At 35.6% G+C, this 21,631-nt stretch overlaps 1 protein-coding gene across 1 annotated transcript in view; it reads left to right on the forward strand.

Moving 5' to 3' along the window:
• Positions 1-21,631, forward strand: part of ADGRV1 (adhesion G protein-coupled receptor V1) — a 548,798-nt gene that overhangs the window by 143,082 nt on the left and 384,085 nt on the right. The window contains exons 40-51 of the mRNA XM_047730885.1: positions 709-802; positions 2,712-2,790; positions 2,893-3,031; positions 3,689-3,830; positions 6,042-6,304; positions 8,145-8,320; positions 9,159-9,283; positions 12,863-13,020; positions 13,111-13,257; positions 13,604-13,711; positions 16,431-16,695; positions 17,442-17,564. Coding sequence (XP_047586841.1) covers positions 709-802; positions 2,712-2,790; positions 2,893-3,031; positions 3,689-3,830; positions 6,042-6,304; positions 8,145-8,320; positions 9,159-9,283; positions 12,863-13,020; positions 13,111-13,257; positions 13,604-13,711; positions 16,431-16,695; positions 17,442-17,564 — 1,819 coding nt within the window. The remainder of the gene's footprint in view (positions 1-708; positions 803-2,711; positions 2,791-2,892; positions 3,032-3,688; positions 3,831-6,041; positions 6,305-8,144; positions 8,321-9,158; positions 9,284-12,862; positions 13,021-13,110; positions 13,258-13,603; positions 13,712-16,430; positions 16,696-17,441; positions 17,565-21,631) is intronic.

Raw genomic sequence — 21,631 nt, forward strand, 5'->3', positions numbered from 1 at the left:
GAGATCACAAGTAAGCAGAAAGGGAGGCAGATAGAGAGAGGGGGAAGCAGGCTCCCCACTGAGCAGAGAGCCCGATTCAGGATTCGATCCCAGGACCCCAAGATCATGACCCAAGCTGAAGGCAGAGGCTTAACCCACTGAACCACCCAGGCACCCCTCATTCTAGTTTTGATTTGCATTTCAATGATGCTCAATGATGCTGAGCACCTTTTCATGTATGTATTGGCTACTGGTGTACATCTTCCTCGGAAAAACATCTATTCAGTTCTTTGTATGTTTTTAAATCAGACTATTTGTGGTGCTTTTCTTTTCTTTTTTGGCTGTGGAGTTGTGTGAGTCCTTTATGTATTTTGAACATTAACCCTTTATCAGATATGTCATTTGCAAATACTTTATTCCATTCTATTGGTTGCCTTTTCATTCTGTTGATGTTTTCCTTTGCTGTGCAGAAGCTTTTTAGTTTGACGTAGTCCCACTTGTTTATTTTTGCTTTTGTTGCTTTTGCTTTTGGTGTCAGATCTAAAAGAAAAGTCATACCTAAGGCATATTTATTTTTAAAATTTTTAATCTTTATATTCCAGGTTTGCATTTTTATACTTGCTGTATACTATTTAAGCAGACATATTTATCAGATAATTTAAAAAACTGTGAGAGGTCATTACTTGGAGAGCACAACAATAGGAGATTTAATGGATATAATTTTTACAGGATGACATACCAGAGCTAGAAGAATATTTCCTTGTGAATTTAACTTATGTTGACCTTATCATGGCTCCTTTAACTTCATTTCCTCCTAGACTAGGTATGATATTTTTTTGTTTTTGTTTATTCACTTCAAACAAAGTAAAGTTATTCATTTTTTAATCAAAAGTGATAACTGTAATACTTGTTAATCTCAGCTGTAGAAGAAAATCTGGTGAGTTTTTAAATTTATTTTAACTTGGAGAGTATAATCTATGGCAGTTTTGTATATTGGAGATCATAAACACATTTAAGAATTGTTTATTGTGTGATGTTTTTAACAACTATTTATAACCAAATTTGTAAACTTCAAAGTAGAATTAGTTCTTAAGAGGGAATTTTTTCCTTTTAAAGTTTCATTTGCTATTTTCATTAGATCTCCAGACTATCAGATGATTTTATTTTCCTTTAGATTAAGCAGAACTTTTGTTTGTTTATTGTTTTCTCTGCTTCTTTTTTGACCTTTTACCTCTTTCTTTTCATGCTTTAGAAAAGACTCAGTTAATTCATTACAGACTGAAAGGTAAAACTTGAACCTCAGTATGAATTTATGTAGATTAAAAAGATATGTTCTTATTTTAAAACATAAGCTCTTGTTTGCAGTTTAGACATTTAATACTGGGGATTTTATGTGAAATTTGTAGGTGTGATTGCCCAAAAGGTAGTGGCGATGAATAGCACTGTGCTAGCCTGTTCCCCATCCCTTGGTTCAAAGGTGCTCTGTACAGGGCAGAAAATCAGTTGGGGTTAAAGGAGGGGAAGCATGGCCAAGAGGAGTGAGCTAAGGAATAGGGGTTCCTCATTCCCTTTTGAGGCTCAGTATGACAACTTTGAAAACAATGGAAGGGAATAACCAGTTTTTGACATATTATTATTATTATTATTATTATTATTATTAGAAAAGCTTCAATTTTTTTGCAAAAGAAATATGAGACTCCTGGGATAGGCTTTGAAATCAGGCATTTATTACAAGACATTTATGCTAAGAAAGCTAACAGATACTTCATATTTCTTTATACTCGTATTAGAAGTAATTTGAATAGTTTAACTTTTGTTTGGTGCTCTCTGATGCCCCTGTTTTAAGTGCTTTATATTAGTCACTTTCACATTTTACAGATAAGGGAGCAGAAGCTTTGAGAAGCTTAGTTACATGCCAGAGTCACACAGCTGTGAGATGCTGGAGCTGGGCTTCTGCTTTGTATGTAGCTTCTAGTTAGGTGGGCATAGATACTGATTTTCTTTTTATTTTTAGGGTTTTTTTTTTTTTTTTTTTTTTTTTTGACAGTGCTAACTTCACTCAGGGAATTACACTCTCCCTATCCTTTCCCCACCTAGGCAGCTGCCATAAGTATCCTAAGATACTCTCCTAAGTTAGAGCCTCTGAATTTTAAGAGGGAAAGGACAAAAATATTAAAAAACTAAACAGAAACAGGGTTGGTTAATATTTCAAGACTGAATAATGAATGCTGGTAACATACTCTACTTGGTAGGCAGAGTACAAGATAAAAAGGGATAAGAAATTTACTTCCATCTCAGTCTCTGCCCCCCCCCCCAACTTTTTCTTCATCTTTCCCTCCTGTCTTAACATGTCACTCCTGCATCTCGTTCTTGCACTGTTTATTTCTCTGCAGCACTCCCTGCCTGTCTCTTCCCATTTCTTTCTCTTTTCTTGATCTTTCTACTCCTTCCCATGGTCTCTATTTTTCTTTTTTCTTTCTATTAAAATAATAGAAATAAAACCATCATCTCAGGCGCCTATTTTGTACTGTTCTCAGCTCATTAGATTTCTGTAAATCATCGCTCTTGTTAGTAAAAATGTCCTTAATCAAATATCATAAACATATCTTTACTTTCTTAAACATCTTTTGAGTAATGTTGACAATATCTTTATATTAGAAATTATGTGTTCTCTATGACAAATACTTCTCTTAATCACTTTTACTTAAAAGTATGCTTTTGTGTTTTTTCAGATTCGGAGGGCTTGACTGCGCAGATAATTATTGATGCCAATGATGGCGCTCGAGGCATAATTGAATGGCAACATACCAGGTAAGACCAAGGCAGTGTGAGAGTTCTTTTCTGAGTTTCAGATTCTTTATCTACTAAATAAAAGCTTATAAGGAAAAGATTAATGTATTCTGTTTATTTTAGGTTCGAAGTCCATGAAACCAAAGGAAGTTTAACATTGGTAGCCCAGAGGAGCAAAGGGACTCTTGGCCACGTTTCCTTGTTTGTATATGCCCAGAATTTGGAGGCACAGCTGGGGCTGGATTACATCGTCACCCCAATGGTGAAATCCTTGGGAATTATAGTGATTTGGGTCTCGTATAAATAAATTAATCCTAAAGTAATAAACTATTATATATTCCATCATAAATTAAGATAGAAGACTTCTACATTGTAGAAGAGCTTTCTTTACTATTTTATCAAAATACAGAAATTGATGTTTTAGTTCTAAAGGTTATTCTTTATTTTATTTTATTCATTCATTATTTTGTTTTAATAATTGATACTATTTTATTCACATCTTATTGCAATACTTGATAATGGAGAACACAAGTTACTGTGACAAAGAATTTCTGTCATTATATTTATATCAGAGTGTTTCAGAGAGTTTCTTGTGCTTCTTGAAAATTTTATATCTTTTATTTCTTTGCTTTAATTTACTGAAACTACCATTAATGTTTTAAAGTGCTTTTCGTCTCTTTGGGCTTTTATTCCTTAGTCAAATGTTTACTTTATTCTCTTCTCCACAAATCTTACTTTTTAAACTTAATGTTGTCAATTTAAGTAAAAAGAGATAAAAAAAATAAGGGGAAAGTCCCTTACTTTTATTAAAATAGCTTATTTCACATTGCCAACCAGATTGTATTTCTTGCCAAATATTCTGTAAAAACCCAACAGTGTCTTTAAATATAATACTGTCTACTTTTACTTTATTGACCAGATTCTTCATTTTGTTGATGGAGAAAGATATAAAAATATTGATATTATGATTCTTAATGATGACATTCCAGAAGGGGATGAAACATTTCAGCTGATTTTAACAAATCCTTCACCTGGACTAGAGCTGGGAGAAAAAACAATAGGTATTTGATAATTTCTTATACAGTTCACTCTTATCATGCTGTTTTCTTGATATGGAGGTAGATGTAAAGGGATTAGAGTCTTGCTGGTTTTCTGTGCTTAGAATTAAAAATGTTTTAAGCTAGACATTTTGGAATTCCTGTGTTAGTAAACAGTGCTTCTAGCCTGTTGTGGGGTGTGTGTGTGTGTGTGTAAAACAAAAAGTAGGTTGGTAGAAAGAATATTAAATCAGTTTTGCAGCTATTACAGGTTTTATTTATTTTTTAAATATTTTATTTATTTATTTGACAGACAGAGATCACAAGTAGGCAGAGAGGCAGGCAGAGAGGGAGGGAGAAGCGGTCTCCCCACTGAGCAGAGAGCCTGATGCGGGGCTTGATCCCAAGACCCTGAGATCATGACCTGAGCCGAAGGCAGAGGCTTAGCCCACTGAGCCACCCAGGCACCCCTACAGGTTTTATTTAATTTGTAAATGTCTTTCATTTGGAATTTTATTTCTACTCTGTTTTCTATTGAACAGTAGAGGGTATAGTAAGCTTTTAATGTTGTCTCATTGCTATAGTATTTCCACATAGCAGTTGAAGTATATTGATACCTAAGACATTATGGAAGCCGTAATTCTTTGGTTGGAACAGTTTGACATTGTTAAGAAAACTCATCCTAATCTACTGCTTGTTAGATATCATACTGACTGCTTGGAGAAGGTAAAAAAGAGAGATGTCATGGAAATCCAGAACTCTAGGGTTGATGGGCCTCCTTAAGAGTCACTTAATTTAGTTTCTGTAGTGATACATAGATCAGGTGGATTTAGATCACCAAGTGTTGACTGACTCTTCAACCTCTTATTTTAGCTAGTGACTGATAGTTCTTTGGGATTCCCTTAATCTAATTAACCCTTGTATTCCTAAATTATTGGCTTTTATGTGAAAAAAATCTGATTTGTAGTAAGAAGAAAAGAAAAAATCTTGAATAACCAAGAACTGGTTTTCACTTTTATTGCCATATTAATGAAGCAAATTGGTATTTCTAAGTCTTTAGAACCTTTCTTGAGTCTGTGGCCATTATTTCAAATTTTAAGAGTATATTGAAAATACACTCTTTTTTCGTTGTTGTAGAACATAGTGGGTTGTATTTAAAGGGTTGTAGGGGTGGACACAATGCGTTGGTTAAGAATCTTTTATGTGTGAACAGTAGAAAACCCAATTCAAATGGATTTAAAGGTAATTTATTGGGTCATTTATTCTGAGGGTCCAGAGACATACAACTTTAGATGAGGTGGGACAAGGACTTAACATTCCACCAACAACGGTGTTGTTTTCTGCCTCTTCTTGCCTTTTGGAGTATTGTTTTCACTGCAAGGCTAATGTTACTTGTCACAAGATGATTGTCCACAACATTCTTTTACATTCCACGTAGTAGGAAAGAGGAGCCCTCAAACTCAAGCATTCCCAAAGAAGTCCTAATATAATTCTGTTCAGAACTATGTAGCTTACATGCCCACCACCATGAGTAGGAGGAAGTCATTTCTTGTTGGTCTCTGCTAAGTTTGCTCTCTGCTTGTAATTTTCTATTTATAAATATAAAAATAATCCTCAGAACAATAAGTGCTTTGACAGTGGGTTATTTCTTAAACTATGTACCATTAATCAGCCTTCAGACTATTTCCAAACTTTCATGAAGTTTCAATAAATATTCTTATATGTAAATCTTTGTATATGTTAGTAATCAAGATCATCTGTTGAGTACAGAGCTTATATTTTGAACTCTTACAATAGTTCAATCATTTTTTTCTCTTGGTTTTCTAAGAAGACCATCATTTGGTTTAGAAGATGGTATTAATTCCGACTCTTTCTTCCTATTGCTTTCGTAACTGTTACCTGGCTCATAGCTCCAGGACAATGCTGAATAGTAGCAGGAATGGCAGGCACTGTTGTCTTGTTTCTGCATTAGTGGTGACCCTTCGGATGTTTCAACATTGAGTTACGTATTTGTTACTGACTTCTAAGGTTGAGGAGGAAACTGCCTATTATTCCAAGATGACTGGCTATTTTTACATCATGAGTGAATGTGATATTTTATTAAATGCCTTTTAAAATTTCCTTGTTTTTAAGGTGATCTAGAGAAGAGTTGGCCTAGTTTATAGTGAAATATCTACCTCTAACTTATAACCCACTCTGTTTCCATTTATTGCTATAATATTTTTATTTCAACAGCCTTAATTATTATCCTTGCTAATGATGATGGCCCTGGAGTCCTATCATTTAACAACAGTGAACACTTTTTCCTAAGAGAACCAACAGCTCTCTATGTACAGGAGAGTGTTGCAGTATTATACATTGTTCGGGAACCTGCACAAGGATTGTTTGGAACCGTGACCATTCAGTTCATTGTGACAGAAATAAATTCCTCAATGGAGACTAAAGATCTGACCCCTTCCAAAGGCTACATTGTTTTAGAAGAAGGTGTTCGCTTCAAGGTATAGTATGAGGCTTTAAGGAGAGTGAATAATGTTTATGAATAATTTTCTCTTAGAGTAGCACCCCAGGTGCTAGGAGGAAAAAAAATGTACTCCCAGCTTAGATGACAGGTAAAGATGATTAGATTACTGTGTGAAAATGTTAACAGTGCTGTCTAATCTGCATAGAGTGCTGCTAGAGAAATCCACACTGTTAATAGGGTAGTGGAATCTGCAAATAATAAGGAAAATGTACATAGTGCTATCATAAATGTTAACTATTTAGTAGCATACTTCATATTATTCTTAAAACATAAACTAAAGGAAACTCCAAGCCATTTACTGTTGTCACCAAACCCTAACCAGTTATTCTTTTGACCATATTTTCAGTTAACAAAATATAATTTCTTACTTTAGCCTCCTTACGTGAGAGGCAAGTATCCTATGTGAATAGGAATAGTTTATTGGAGAAGAAATGCTGGATTTAGAGTTAGTTATAAATGTGGTTTATACTTACAGAAGTATACCTTCTGAAACTCCTTTTTTTGTATATTAGTAATTTTCCATTCCTACAACCGAATTTTATTTTTTAAAACACAGTTTAGGTAGCTAATTGCATAAGCTTAATCAAGCCTGACATATAAAGTATAATAATTGTAAAGTAATATATTTTAAACAATTTCCTCTAAAAACAGTCTTTACCCAGTAAAGTAATTAACTTTCTTTGGGATCAGATTGTAAACACTTCAACACGTTTTTCAATTCATATTTATTTGAATGTCTGATTTTTTCATGTTCTAGGAAATTTGAACCTCTAAGAATATTTACATTCTTCATATAGATATAAAAGAATTCAAATTTAAAGTATTTGATGAATTTTCCATTGCTTTACTTTCTCAGGCTTTTTCTTTTAAAAATATTTTAAATTTTACTTATTTAATTTTTTGTATATTTTTTGTATATTTTAAGTTTTATCCCTTTTTTCTTAAAAGACTTTTTCTATAATGTATTTAAACATCTTTCTGTTCATTAGGTAAATTAAATGTTAGAGAAAATTGGATTAACAGTGAAGTCCAAAAATCTCAAATGTGTGGGTCAGTGGCCTTAAAAATAAATATACGCCAATGTGATCACCACTCAGATTAGTATATTGAGCGTACCTCTCCCCGAAGTTTCCTTCTTGTCTCTTGCCCTTCCCGGAGGAAACTACTTTCTGTTTTCTGTCACTGAGGACTCATTTTGCTGATTCTTGAGCTTCATATAAATAAAATCATATAGTAGTTACTCTTTTGTGTCTGGCTTGTTTTGGTTAACATAATTTTTGAGATCTATTTGGTTGCGCACATCAGTAGCTGGTTCTTATTTATGGCTGAGTGGCCCTGCATCAAAGAGCCCACTATCTTTTTTTTTTTTTTTGAGCCCACTATCTTTTTATCCATTTTTCTGTCGATAAACTTCTGAGTTGTTTCTATTTTGTGCTTACTATGGCTTTAACTGCTTTTTTACAGTGAATCCTATACTAGAATGAGATTAATACAGTTATGTAGCTGGGGCCAGATTAAGAGTTAGCAAAAATCAAGATCTATATTTGTTGTTTTAATCTTAATGTTGTTTTTAAATGTCATGAAATTTATTTTTAGACACTCAGTGCCATATATCACGGCATTGAAAATCTTGAAAGTGGTAACTTGACATAATTGTGTAACTATTACATATCATGTGGATCAGTATTAAAATAGAAAAGAAGTGATGTTTTCCAAAACATATTATTTTGTTGTCAAAAATGTTTAGCAGATCTGTTTGTATGTATGTTGCAGAAATACTGTAGTCTAATAACTTCATCTTTTGATTTTGTTTCCAGGCCCTACGCATTTCTGCCATATTGGACACCGAACCAGAGATGGATGAGCATTTTGTCTGTACCTTGTTTAATCCTACTGGAGGTGCTAGACTGGGGGCACATGTTCAAACCCTGATAACAGTTTTGCAAAATCAGGCCCCTCTGGGATTATTCTGTATCTCTGCAGTTGCAAATAGGTACAGTTTATTCATAAGGAAATTGTCACTTCTGAAGCTAGGTAGGAAATATCTTTTGACATAAAGAAAATGGAGAAGGAAATTGATCTCTGACTATTTTAAAGGGGACTTTTAAAATGAGCTCTGGCAGATAGATCTGAGAGGTGTTATGCCCTCTGGTAACAAGGAGCATCAAAAACCTAATCATGTCCTGTACAGCAGTATTATTAGAATTCTTATTTCCTCAGAATTCACACTTTTCAGGTAAAGGCTTGCACAATTTCATGTCTTCAATAATATTAAAAAGCAAGAAATAATATAAAAATATTTAGCTGTTCGAACCAAATGAATGGCTCTCTAAGCGTGTGTTAACATGATTGTAGTTTGAAAATTTCTCTGGAAGTGACCACATATTTGGCTTTTTATTTCTTAGAAATACTCCAGTAGATCTAGTTTTAGGTAAGCTAAGATTTTCTGGATTCACCTTTTTTTGCTTTGTGATATGTTTTTAGTATATCTGAGAAGGAACTTAGGAATGACAAAGATTTATTTATTTTTTTACAATATATAGTATGAGGTTACTGACTGTTTTCTTAAGATCATAGTATCAGATTGTAGTGCTTTTTTAATCCTCATAATTGAATATTTTGAACTGTAGAATTTAATTTTCCTGCTGTGTGAAGTTTGTGGATGGATCTTTCCATGGCTTCTGTAAATTTAAAAGTATATTAAATATATGCTAGCAATGTGATACTTATATTTAATTTTAATATTTATTTACTTAATCTGAAGTAGAAATAATACATATTATATTTAATATGTAGAATTATATTCCTTTTCTGTTTTCTGCGATCCATAGAGCCACGTCTATAGACATCGAAGAAGCCAACAACACTGTATATTTAAATGTGTCACGCACTAATGGCATGGATTTAGCTGTGAGTGTGGAATGGGAGACAATATCTGAAACAGCCTTTGGCATGAGTACGTTCGGTTTCTTGTAAAAACAAAATTCTATAACCAAGAAAGAGTGCATGTATCAGATGTACATGCTACCCACCCCCATGAATTATATCTTACGGATCTGTTGAAAATGGAGAACAGATATCTAATTGTTTTATTGCAGCCGCATATATTTTTTGAGAGCCTCTCATGTGACAGGCATGATATTGAACTCATGGTGCTTAGGACATAGGAGGAGACAGAAATAAATCAAAGAAGTTAAAACCAGTGTGTAGTTTAAAATTGAAATAAATGGGGGCACCTGGGTGGCTCAGTCAGTTAAGCATCTGCCTTTGGCTCAGGTCATGATCACAGGGTCCTAGGATTGAGCTCCACATCAGGCTCCCTGCTCAATGGGGAGCATGCTTCTCCCTCTCCCTTTGCCTGCTGCTCCCCCCCTGCTTGTGCTCTCTCTCTCCTCGTCAAATAAATAAATTAATTAAATCTTTAAAAAAAAAAGTAAAATTAGAGTAAATGTTTTAAAGGTTTAAATGTTTCACTCCTCTCTGGGGCGCCTGGGTGGCTCAGTGGGTTAAGCCGCTGCCTTCGGCTCAGGTCATGATCTCAGGGTCCTGGGATCGAGTCCCGCATCAGGTTCTCTGCTCGGCGGAGATCCTGCTTCCCTCTCTCTCTCTCTATCTGCCTGCCTCTCCATCTACTTGTGATCTCTCTCTGTCAAATAAATAAATAAATAATCTTTAAATGTTTTATGTTTAAATGTTTTAAAATGTTCTCTAAGTATTGCAAGAACACAGGGAATGCTTCCCAGGGGTATCTGTGTTTGAACTACTGTGATCTGTGTTTGAACAACCAAAAGGTGAGTAGGGATTGATTCTGCAAAGATCTGAATTGGAGGGACATGGAGGGAAAGTGAGAAGTTATTCAGGCGCACAAGTCTAGAGGCATGAGAGAACGTATACGTGAAGAACTGCTGAATGGATGTTGGGATTAGAAGTAAGGGGGACTATTGAGTTTGGAGACTGGGTAAGACCCGATAGTTTGAGAGCTTGAAGAATATATTATGCATGTTAGTCTTTATTCTAGGCTTAATGTGGTTTAGGGTGGCAGGAGGGCTGCCACATTTATTTGTGGGGAGGTATGATCACATTCGTATTTCAAAGATACCATTCTGGGTACCATGCAAAGAATGAGTTCGCACAGAAGAAAATCGAGGATGAAGGGAGACAAAGAAAAGGTCAGCCCAGGTGCTAGCTAGGAATAGCATCTATCAATTGGGTATAAGGAGACACCAGAGATGATTCCTAGATTTCTAGTTTCTGTGGTTAGATGGAGAGTCATGCACTTCAGTAAGAAAGGGAGTACTGAATGAGGACTAGGTGTTACTGTGGCGAGGAGAAGTAAAATATGTGTGATTTAACACATTTTGAATTCGAGTTACTTTTGAGAAAATGTTTCTCCAGACTCAAAGGGAAGTGTCTGTTGCGGGAGATAAATTTAGAAATCTACAGCATGTATATTGTATTTAAAGTCATGGAAATTGATGTAAAAACATGGAAAGCTGGACTGTAGGTAGAGAAGGGAGGAGGACCCAGACTGAACTGAGTAGGCTCAAATTGAGTTACTAAAGAGAGGAGGAGGATATAGCAAAGGAGAGGGAGAAGACATGGTGAGAAACCCAGGGAAATGTGGGATTGTAGCCAGCAGCACAAGAGTGTTTGAAAAAGGAAAGGAGTGGTAACTGTGTCAGTTGCTAGTGTAGAAGCCCAGTAAGATGAGAACCAAAAAAAAAATCCTCTATAGTTAGCAGTGGAGAAGGAGGAAATAGCAAGAGCTGCTTGTATAGAGGGATAGGAACTGAATAACATTTTGAATGGAGCCCTCCAATGTATTCCACTGTTTCAAGAGGTTTGACTGAGAAGGTAGGACCGAGCAAAGGTGGTGACATGGTGTAGGATTCAAGGGGGTTTTTTGTCCATTTGTTTCATTTGGAGAGACTTAAGCATATTTACATGTTGATGGAAAAGGCCTATTAAGTAGAGAGAGATTGAATATTCAGAACATGAAGGGATAGTAGTTAGTAGCAAGTATGATTGTCAAAAAGGCAAGAGGAGGTGGGATCCAAAAGAGAAGGATTATTTCTACTTCAGATTTATCTCATTATTGTTTGGGATCTGCATGCGTTTTTGGAAGTGCTTGTGAGATTATGTGTTGGAAATTCTTATATGCCAGCGTTGTTTATTTTTCATTCACCATCTTCCTAAATTATGGTAGGGAAACATTTGGCCAGATGGTCTGGTCAGGACTTTAATGTCAAGCATTCAGACTCAATGCAGAAGCTGCAGTGTACCTTTAAAAGATGACAAATGGGAATGAAAAATACTGGTTTTCTAGGAAAGGAAATCACTAATGGATAGTACATATGAGGCATTGACATGATTCCTTGAACTGGTAATCTGAAAATAATCAATAACTTAGTTTTATAGGACGTAGATTTCAACTTTGACATTTGTTCTTGTTGTTCACACCATTAGCTAAAGTTTTAAAAGAACTGCCTTTGGGAAACTGATATAATGAAGCATAGAGCTTTTTAAAAAAATTATTCTTCATGAGATAGGGATTTTTACATTTTCTCTGTTTAAATATAGTACAGAATTTTAGGACACATACCTGTGATAGCTTGTTGATTGAAAACTTAACAGCCATTTAAAGCAGGTGAGTTTGCTTTGGCATTCTTTTTTTTTTTTTTTTAAAGATTTTATTTATTTATTTGACAGAGAGAGATCACAAGTAGATGGAGAGGCAGGCAGAGAGAGAGAGGGAAGCAGGCTCCCTGCGGAGCAGAGAGCCCGATGCGGGACTCGATCCCAGGACCCTGAGATCATGACCTGAGCCAAAGGCAGTGGCTTAACCCACTGAGCCACCCAGGCGCCCCTGCTTTGGCATTCTTAAATATATAACATGTAAAGTGAGGAATCATTGGATTGGCTTAGTTTCAAATTAATAGTGTAAGTTTTAAAAAGCCAACATTTAGCATGTTTCTATAAAGCTATTTATTATTTTAAACATTCCTGAATTATATTTTCATCATCTTTATGAAAGTTAGTAAAAATCATTTTGAGCATATATCCCTTTAAAATACACATTTAATATTTTATTTTATTATTTATTTTTAGAAAATATTTTATTTATTTGTCAGAAAGAGAGAGAGAGAGGAGAGAGAATGAACAGGGAGAGGGAGAGGGAGAAGCAGGCTCCCTGCCAAGCAAGGAGCCCAATGCAGTACTTGATCCCAGGACCCTGGGATCCTGATCAGATTTAAAGGCAGAAGCTTAACTGACTTACCATCCAAGCATCCTACATTTAGTATTTTAAATACACTTTGGAAAAATCTACATGGGTGGAGTTGAGGTTTAAACAATTTTTAAAAAAATTGTTAGTTTTAGTTATTTTTTAACTTCTCTAGCTTATATTTTCTCTGACATCCACACATACCATAGAAGGATCTTTATTTCTGATAACAAACTCACTGGTCTCACTGTATAAATGATATAAAGTTTTAAAGGGATTATACATTAACAAATCATGATTTACGTATTTCAGGGGGAATGGATGCTGTGTTTTCCACAGTTCAGAGTTTTTTTGATGCTTCAGCTTCTGGTTGGTGTTTCTTTACTTTGGAAGATTCAATATATGGTATAATGTTAAGAAAATTGTCTTCTACTGTTTATCGATGGCAAGGGATTTTTATTCCACTTGAGGTAAACATCAGTTATTTTATAGTACATAAAATAAAGTGTACATGTGAATTTTGAATGTCTCATGAATTACTGTTATTTCTTCTTTCCTAGGATTTAAACATAGAAAATCCTAAAACTTGTGAGGCCTTTAATATTGGTCTTTCCCCTTACTTTGTGATTACTCATGAGGAAACAAGTGACAAAAAGCCTTCTGTTAACAGTGTGTATACATTCACATCTGGATTCAAATTATTCCTGGTAAAAAAAAAAAAAAATCTTCATTTTTTTTTTGTAGATTGCTTTATTTAAAGGAAAAAATCAAATTTGTAAGATTGATCTTAACGGAAGATAATATATGTTCTATATTAATATGCAAAAGGTTTTTTGAAAGTTGATACACATTTTAGCAGAGTCTCTTAATCCAATAATATTTTTGTTTGTCTTGAAATGATACCTAGCTATGCCTACTTAGTGCTCAGAATGATTTTTCAAGTTTTGAACTTAAAATACTAACTCATACTATTGTTGTATTCAGAGACTTAGTAAAATTCCTAGTAAAATTCTCATTTAAATATTTATTCCCACGGTTTTGTCTTCCTTGCAGGTACAAACAATCATTATTTCTGAAAGTTCTCAAGTAAAATATTTTTGTTCAGACAATCAAGATTATTTAATTGTTGCAAGTCAAAGAGATGATTCCGAATTAACTCAGGTTTGATTGTTTTTTAAAGTGAATTTTAAAAATATACTGTTTTTGAAACTCATCAAAGATGTAGTCTATAAGTTTATTATAAAAAAAACCCCATAATTTGATTGTGGTAAAGTAGTAAAGTAGAATGTAGATGTTAATTAGTCACAGTTAATTTTTAAACAATGGAATTATAAATATTGTCTTCAAGAGCCAGAGCAAGTGTGTAATAATCATGAACATTTAATTAGAATTTAATAGTGTTAGAAAACACTATGGAGAAAAATCACCTAACTGGACAAATGGTGTAACTAAAAATTCATGATTAACATTGCCAAATGGGAACTTAACATCATCCCAGAAATTCCACATTTCTCAAGTAAACTACATCTCATAATGCTAATAATGCTTATTTGATAATCTTCTCACTCCTCATACTCCCATACCTGCTTCTCATCTCGTTTTCGCTAATGACTTTGTTGACTAAGCTCCAGAAAGGAAGCTTGGTTATCTTGCCAGACCAAATTCAGAAACCTTCTTGCAGCATAGTTTTATTCCTGTGTCCTGTTATGAAGCTTTATTCCTATGTCCCGTTATGAAGCTTTCCTTCTGTAAAAGCCAGCTTCCTCCGGCCATCAGAAGGTTCAGTTACTCACGTGTCTGGCATCACTAACATCTCTATCGGATTATTACAGTCCACATAAATGGGGCTCTCCGTGCTTCAGAAGGTATTTCTCTCGTCATCTCATCATCTCATCCCCTTCTACCTTTTTTTTTTTTTTTCCTTTTCTCCCCTTTGTGGTAAGATACCTTGAAGGAATTGTCTACCTGCTTTATCTTACCTCATGGTCACTGATGACAGCTGGGTTGAATTCACTGGATATTATTTTGTCCTTGTCTTAGGCTGCTTCCTGTTAGCTTGTAACAGTCACTTCATCCTCAGATTTCAACCACCTCTTCTCTTCATTTCTTCACCACCACACATTCTCCTCCTGTCTCTGTGTGCTGCCCTTCTCAGTCTCCACTGCCACTTCCTTTTCCCTTTCCTGTACTCAGATGTTTTGGGGTTTTCCAGATTTAGTTTTAGTTTAAATTTCTTTTCACTTAACTCTAGGTACTTCTATCAGTTCTCTGTCTTAAGGTATCAGCTGTAGGCTGTCTTATACTTTTCTAGGTATCCTTTTCTCTAATTTCTAGACTTAACATATTTAACCTCCTATTGGCATCTCCACATACATATATTTAAAGTATCTAAAATTTAACACATCTTGAACTGAATTTTGATTTTCTCTTTGAAACTTGTTGCAGTGCTTGGCTTTCATCTCAGGAAATGCCAACCTCTTAAATGCAGTTGCACAAGACAAGATGGTGGCTCATATCTTTCTTGATTATTCATTTTTATTCATTCACATTTAATTTATTACTCTTTCTGATGCTATCTCCCAATAATGTTTTGAATACATATATTTCTTTCCACCTCTGCTTCTCTCTCCCAAGTCCAGCTCCCATGATTTCTCTCCCACACTGTTGGAGTTGCTGCCTAGCTGGTCTCTGATTTTCTGCCCTGACTCCTCACATCCATTCTCCATCCAGGAGCTGGAGTCGTCTTATAAAATATTATTTCATATTATTCCTCATTTTAAAACTATTCAGTGATTTCCAATTATACATACAATAATTCTAAGTTATTTAATGTGGACTATAAGTAGCATAACCTTAGTTCTTTATCTACCCAGCTCAGGACCAGATTGTGTCTGTTGTCCTGATGTGATTGTAAGTATTGTGCCTTTTGCTCTATAAAGGGTCCCCATGATGCATTATATGGGTCATCCTGACAAAAGATACCTCATGACCGTACCTCTCCAGTCTTACTGTCTTCATTCCCTCAGGACAGTCAACTTCCTTCAGGTTGACCAGTCTTTATTCAGCTGATGAGAAACATTTTCTGCCTTAGAAACTTTGTCCTGTTGTTCTTTGTAACTTTGTTTCCCTAGTAACATGCATAATTCTCTATCATACCCTAGTTGTTATCTTCAGCACTTACCTCAATTGAATAATCATACATTTATTTAATCAGTGATGTGTTTATCATTTGCCTTTTCCTAACAGTTGGTAAGATCCATAAGGGGTGAGGCCACTCTATCCATAATGCCTGCAAAATGTCAGGCTCACATATATTCCCAATTGTTGACTAAATAAACACAATTCTTTGTGCAATTGACGAGATTGTATAAGAAACCACGTGGATTCAGGATTTTCTTTTAATTTTAAATATATGAACACTCACCTTAAAACCTTGTGTACATTGCCACCTTCAGGACTAAAGAGTTTTGGTGTTTCTTTTTATGTTCAATTGCTTAAACAGTGGGGAAGGAATGATATTCTAGCATCAGAAAGTTTCTTATCCAGATCTGAATTTTTCATATTCAGATGACTTCTCTCCTGGTTTTGGCTTTCCCTTTCTCTTGCTGTGGCCAACCCTTACCCATATTTACATTTGAAATTGATTTATTTTCACATAACTTCTTTTTCACTTATTTCTGTGTGTGAAGCATGTGTACATACACAGATTTAAAAAAAAGGAGAGAGCAGTGAGAGATCATCAGTTTTGGTATTTTCTCATTTATGAAAATATCCTAACTAAATAAAGGGGATTAGGAGAGTAAGTATATGATATTGTTTAAACTCACATGAGTGCTAAATTCCTAGTCACAAAGGGTTTGTATTTGAATATTTCCCACAGGTCTTCAGATGGAGTGGAGGAAGCTTCACGTTACATCAGACGCTGCCTGTCCGAGGCGTGCTGAGCATAGCCTTGTTCACCAGAGGAGGCTCTGTGTTCTTAGCCATTTCCCAGATTAATGCCAGGCCAAATTCCCTTTTACTCAGATGGTCTGGCAGCGAGTTTATAAACTTTCAAGAAGTGCCAATCAATGGGACAACACAAGTTGAGGCCTTGACTTCAGGCGATGATATTTATTTAATTTTTGCCAAAACTGTCTTTCGAGGTAAGAAGATAATAGTGTTTTTACTGCATACATAGTTGTCAGAATTATCTGGCATTCATGTAATATGTTCTGTATGAAAACATGTAGCTCTTGGAATAATTTTTTGTTAGTCTATTTCTTGATGGATAGTGTATTAGCTGTCAGCTGCAAATGGATTTTGGGAAAAAACCCACATTTTAAGTGACATGTATAATCTTTAGATGATGAACTACTGCTTTAAAGTTTTATTAAAATAAAATTTGGGACGAGCATGTAAAATGGAAAGATCTCTGAACAAAATCTGAATATCTTCTATCCAAAATGCAAACAGTGACATTTTTTGTGGCTATACTTGGGGATCCCTTAGGTAAGTTATAATAATAATAATTAGTGCTCAGCAACTTTTGGATAGGACTATTTGAAAATATTCTCTGAATACAAATATGCTTTTTTTCCTGCCTAGTGGAACTTGCATAGGTAAAATTTCAACATTCCTAAAAAACAGAACTTGTGTTTCTGTTCTTTGTTTAATATCAGATCATGATGAATCAGTGGCCAGCCATGTATGTACTCCATGTGGTAAATGTGAAAAGACTTTTGAAGTGCTTCCTACTATGTTGTGTTTTTGCTTAACTAAATGAACTTGGAGGAATATCCTACTAAATTTGTTTTATAAATTAATTTTATATCTTTGTTACTTTTTTTTACTGTGTAATTTTGTCATTTTTTTCCCCCTGTAACATTTGCCTTTTATTCCATTATTGTAGGAAATCAGAATTCAATTGATATTTTCATCTGGGAGACAGGACAGTCCTCTTTCAGATATTTTCAATCCCTGGATTTTGCTACTGCTAATAGGATCTACTCCTTTACACCAGCTTCAGGAATAGGTAAGGGATTTTAAACTGCTAATTAATCTGAAATGCAGTGTGGAAACCTAGAGCAATATTAATCATATTGATTTGGAGATATTATCACATTGCCAGACACTAGGTATTTTAATAAGGATGTAAAATCAAGATATTAATAGAAACATCTATTGAAATCCTAGAAATTCAAAAGGACTAATAGTTTTAAAATGGGTATTTGTGCTTGAGAGGAATCAGAATAATTGAAATATGACAGAAAATATTAGTGAAGGATATAGTGAGGTAATGTATTTCTTTTGTCTAGAGAAAGATGAAGAGTGGCATTACATATAGTAATATGTTTTAAACATGAAAGTGTAAGAGGATAATAGGTATCTGCACTGAAATATTTTTAAAAGTCAGAAAATGATTGTAAGAACTCTGTGGTCCTTTTTCACTCTCCCATCCTTCTTCCAGTCTGGTCCTTTCTTGGTTTTCTGTACTTTAACTCATACTTTAGAAACATAAGTAGTAATTTTATTCACAGTGATTTCCAAAACAAAGTCTGTTAGTGAGAAACCAAGGGGTGAATGTTGTCTGGAGGCCATAGGACCATTTCAGAGTTGGTAAAAAAATCAGGTGGTGGGCCCATCGTAATAAGGTTCAGAAGGCAATGGCAGTGAGCCTGGTGAGCCTGTGGGGCTGCCTCCCAGAGCCAGGGGCATGCTTATGAGTCAGCATATCTCTGTTTGATGTGCCCAAAGGAAGCTAGCAGACAAACCAAGTGACTCAGCCCATGAGTCTGGATAGATTGAAGTCCTGCTTTTAAATTGAGACATAGTGATTTTTTAATGAATTAAACAGCACCATTTATTGATTAGACATTCTATGTAAGTCATTGTTTAGAGTTATGAAGAATCCCTTGCCTTCAGGGGTTTAATGTCTGGTTGGAGAAGCAAGAAAAATATTAAGACAATAATTCAAGATAAGATTCTAGTCCCATTTGCTCTGTGAATGGTAGAATTGAAGTGGGTAAGAGGTCTCAGAGGGGGACGTGAGCTAGGCCTGGGTAGGCTGGTACAAAATGTTGTGGGTAGAGGGAAAGATGTGAGCAAAAGAGAAAGGTTGAAGTATATATGACATCGCGGGCACAATGAGCAGACTAGAGTGGTGGGGACAGAGGGTTTGACCTAGAATGTGGTGGTGGTAAGGTTGGAAACATACACTAACATCCATACAAGGAAGTCTGGAATGTCAGGCTCAGGATTTGATCTGTGTTTGGATGGTTCAGTGGTTCCCAAATATTTTTGCCTGAGAAACTTTTCATCCTCTTAAAAATTTAAGGATTTCATGTAGATTCTATCTACTGATATTTATTGTATTAGAAATTAAAAAGGAGTAATTTTAAAGATACTTACTAATTCAGTTGAGAATGATAGCAGTGAACTGATCACCTGTGATGAAAATAGCATGTTTTATTTTAAAAAAATATGTTTTCCAAATGAAACTTTTGTAAGAAGGGTGGTATTATTGTTTTTGTGAATTTCTCTAATGTCTGGCTGAGTAGACAACACCTGGATTCTCATGTCTTCATCTGTATTCTACATACTGTAATATTTTTGGTCATATAGCCTGTAGAAAATCCCACAAACGTTCATGAAAGAATGAGAACTATGTAGACTAATAATGTCTTAGTGTTAGTACAAAAATAGTTTTAACTTCACAGACCCTCCTAAAGTGTCTCAGTGACTGCTAGGGGTCCGGGGACTATACTCTGAGCATTATTGGGGTAGAGAAATCCTTGAAGGCATTTCTAAAGCAAGTGATGATCGAAGGCATGTTTTAGAACTCCACCTAGCTTTGGTGTGTAGAATATGCTGGATGAAACAGTTGGCAACCTCCCAGGCAAGATTCCATATAACAGCCTCTGCAGGTGGTTAGAGACATGGTACTGATGAAATCGGTTAGAGGTTTAGATTTTGGAAACATCGATGCATGTCTCCAATCTATAAAGTAAAATCTAAAATCTATGAAGTAAATGATAAAAGCCAAACTCTGTAAAGTAAATGATACTGTGAAGAGTAGAGGCTTTAGCACAAATGCAGGAGTCTGTTCTTGTTGTTTTTCTCCTAAGTGCCTGGCTGCATAATCCTTAGACACTGTCTTCTGCTGTCGCCTCCACTGCTGACCAGGCATCGGATCTTCTAGATCTCTCGCTTTTTGTGGATTATCTATCTAACTGTGCTTTGTTTCCATATGCCCTACCCCTCCTCAGCCCTGTCTCTGCACCATGTTCTCCTAGACCCTGGTCTCCTTGCATCTGGACTGTTACATCATTGTCTGCCCTCCACTCCAGGTTCACTCTGCTGTCAGTGTCCTGTGTCTATCTCTGTTCTGAACATCCTCTCCATAAATAACTTCTCTTTATTTGTCAGCCTCTGACAGGCCATGAAACTGTGATGTTATCCTGTGGAATACAGTTCTGTGGCTTTCTTATCATTCACTCAGCAATTGATTTACTACATAAATTATGTATCTTTCATCATGTATTTGTTTAGTCGGTGTCTACTTGTCCTTTAATTTTGAGGCTTTATTATTTTTGCTTTTCCTATACCTCAAGCGTTCAAGTGGACTAACTGTATCTACTTGAGTCACTTATTATAATTCAAAATAGTTTCCTAATGAATGTTTTTAAGGATGACAAGTGCTGCCTGAATGGGCTGTTAATTGAAGTTATAGAATTCCCTTTAAAGATTTTTAAAGAAATAGAAGAGGCACACTTTCTAAAAGAATTTATGAAAAATTCTGCCAGAGGCTTGTTAAGGGACCCATTGTGAGGTCTTTTTATTTCTTTTGTTTCTGTGACTTGAGGTTGTAGAAGTATGAAAAGATTATAAGTAATTATTTAGAATGGCTTATTATAGATCCCCTGAAAGCTGAAATTATGCATTAAATAATATTCAAGGACTTTCTTATTTTGAATATGTCAAATATTAGATTGGAGCCATGGCTGTGAGGATTACATATTTATTCTGCTTAATGACTTGACAGAGATTATTGGGTAGAAACTGAATTCTTTAAATGGAAAAAGAAGAATGAATGTGACAAAGGCTGCAAGGACATACAAGCTTATCTTTCCCTTCTTCCTTCTCTCCTTCATTATTTAATAGATTTTTAAAATGCCACTTACCTACCCGGCATAGTGGTAGGCCCTGAGGAAATAAGGGTAAACAAATTCTTGTATATTCCCTGCCCTGAAGAAGTTTTAACATGCGATGGGGAAGGGAGACATGATGTATAATAACACAAGTAAGTTTCTAACTACAAACAGGTAACTGCTCTCAGAGGAGGAAGTGCTCTACGCCCACAAAATGGAGAAAACTTGACCAGGTCTAAGGGAGGCCCAGGAAGCTTCTGTAAGGAAGAACCATTTAATAATTCTGCTGGAAGGACACTTCTCCTTCCGCTTCTCCTTCTTTTCCCAACACTCTCCACTTCACCAAAACCGTCACCTTTGAAAATCATCATCTGTGGAAATCGTTTGGAGGAACTCATCACTCTCTTCATCCCTGTGTAGTCACCATAAGAAGCCCAGGCCCCCTTGGGAGAAAGTGACTCATCCCATCTGGTCTGTGTGTGCTCTGGACCACAGGAGTCCTAATTTCCAGACTAGGGACTCAGTTCTTTCCCCGCCAACTCCCCAAACCCTTCCACAGCATCCCAGAACAGTTACACTCTGGAGCTTTTCTCAGAATGCCCCTCATCTCCTTGCACTGGAATCCCGCCCTATCCTCAGGGCACTGCTTCCCACACAGCCCTCTCTGGCTGTCCTCTGTGTTACTGGTTTCTTCTCCCAGATCTCCTAAGAGCTAGTAATGCTTCCTCTAGCATTCCGTCCTGGGACTTCTCTATGTTCACTCACTCCTTCAATAATCTCAGCCATTTAGGATACTTTTGTTTGTTTGTTTATAGTTTTGTTAACTGGAAGGGAATTCTATAATCAGTAACGGTTAAAATTCTGTTCCCCAGAGTAGAGACTTAAGGATTTTTTTTCCTTATAAACTCCTGGCCCCAGTTCTATGATCTTGAACGGTACAAATGACTATTTT

This window comes from Lutra lutra, chromosome 5 (assembly GCF_902655055.1).
Source record: "Lutra lutra chromosome 5, mLutLut1.2, whole genome shotgun sequence".
NCBI lineage: Eukaryota > Metazoa > Chordata > Mammalia > Carnivora > Mustelidae > Lutra > Lutra lutra.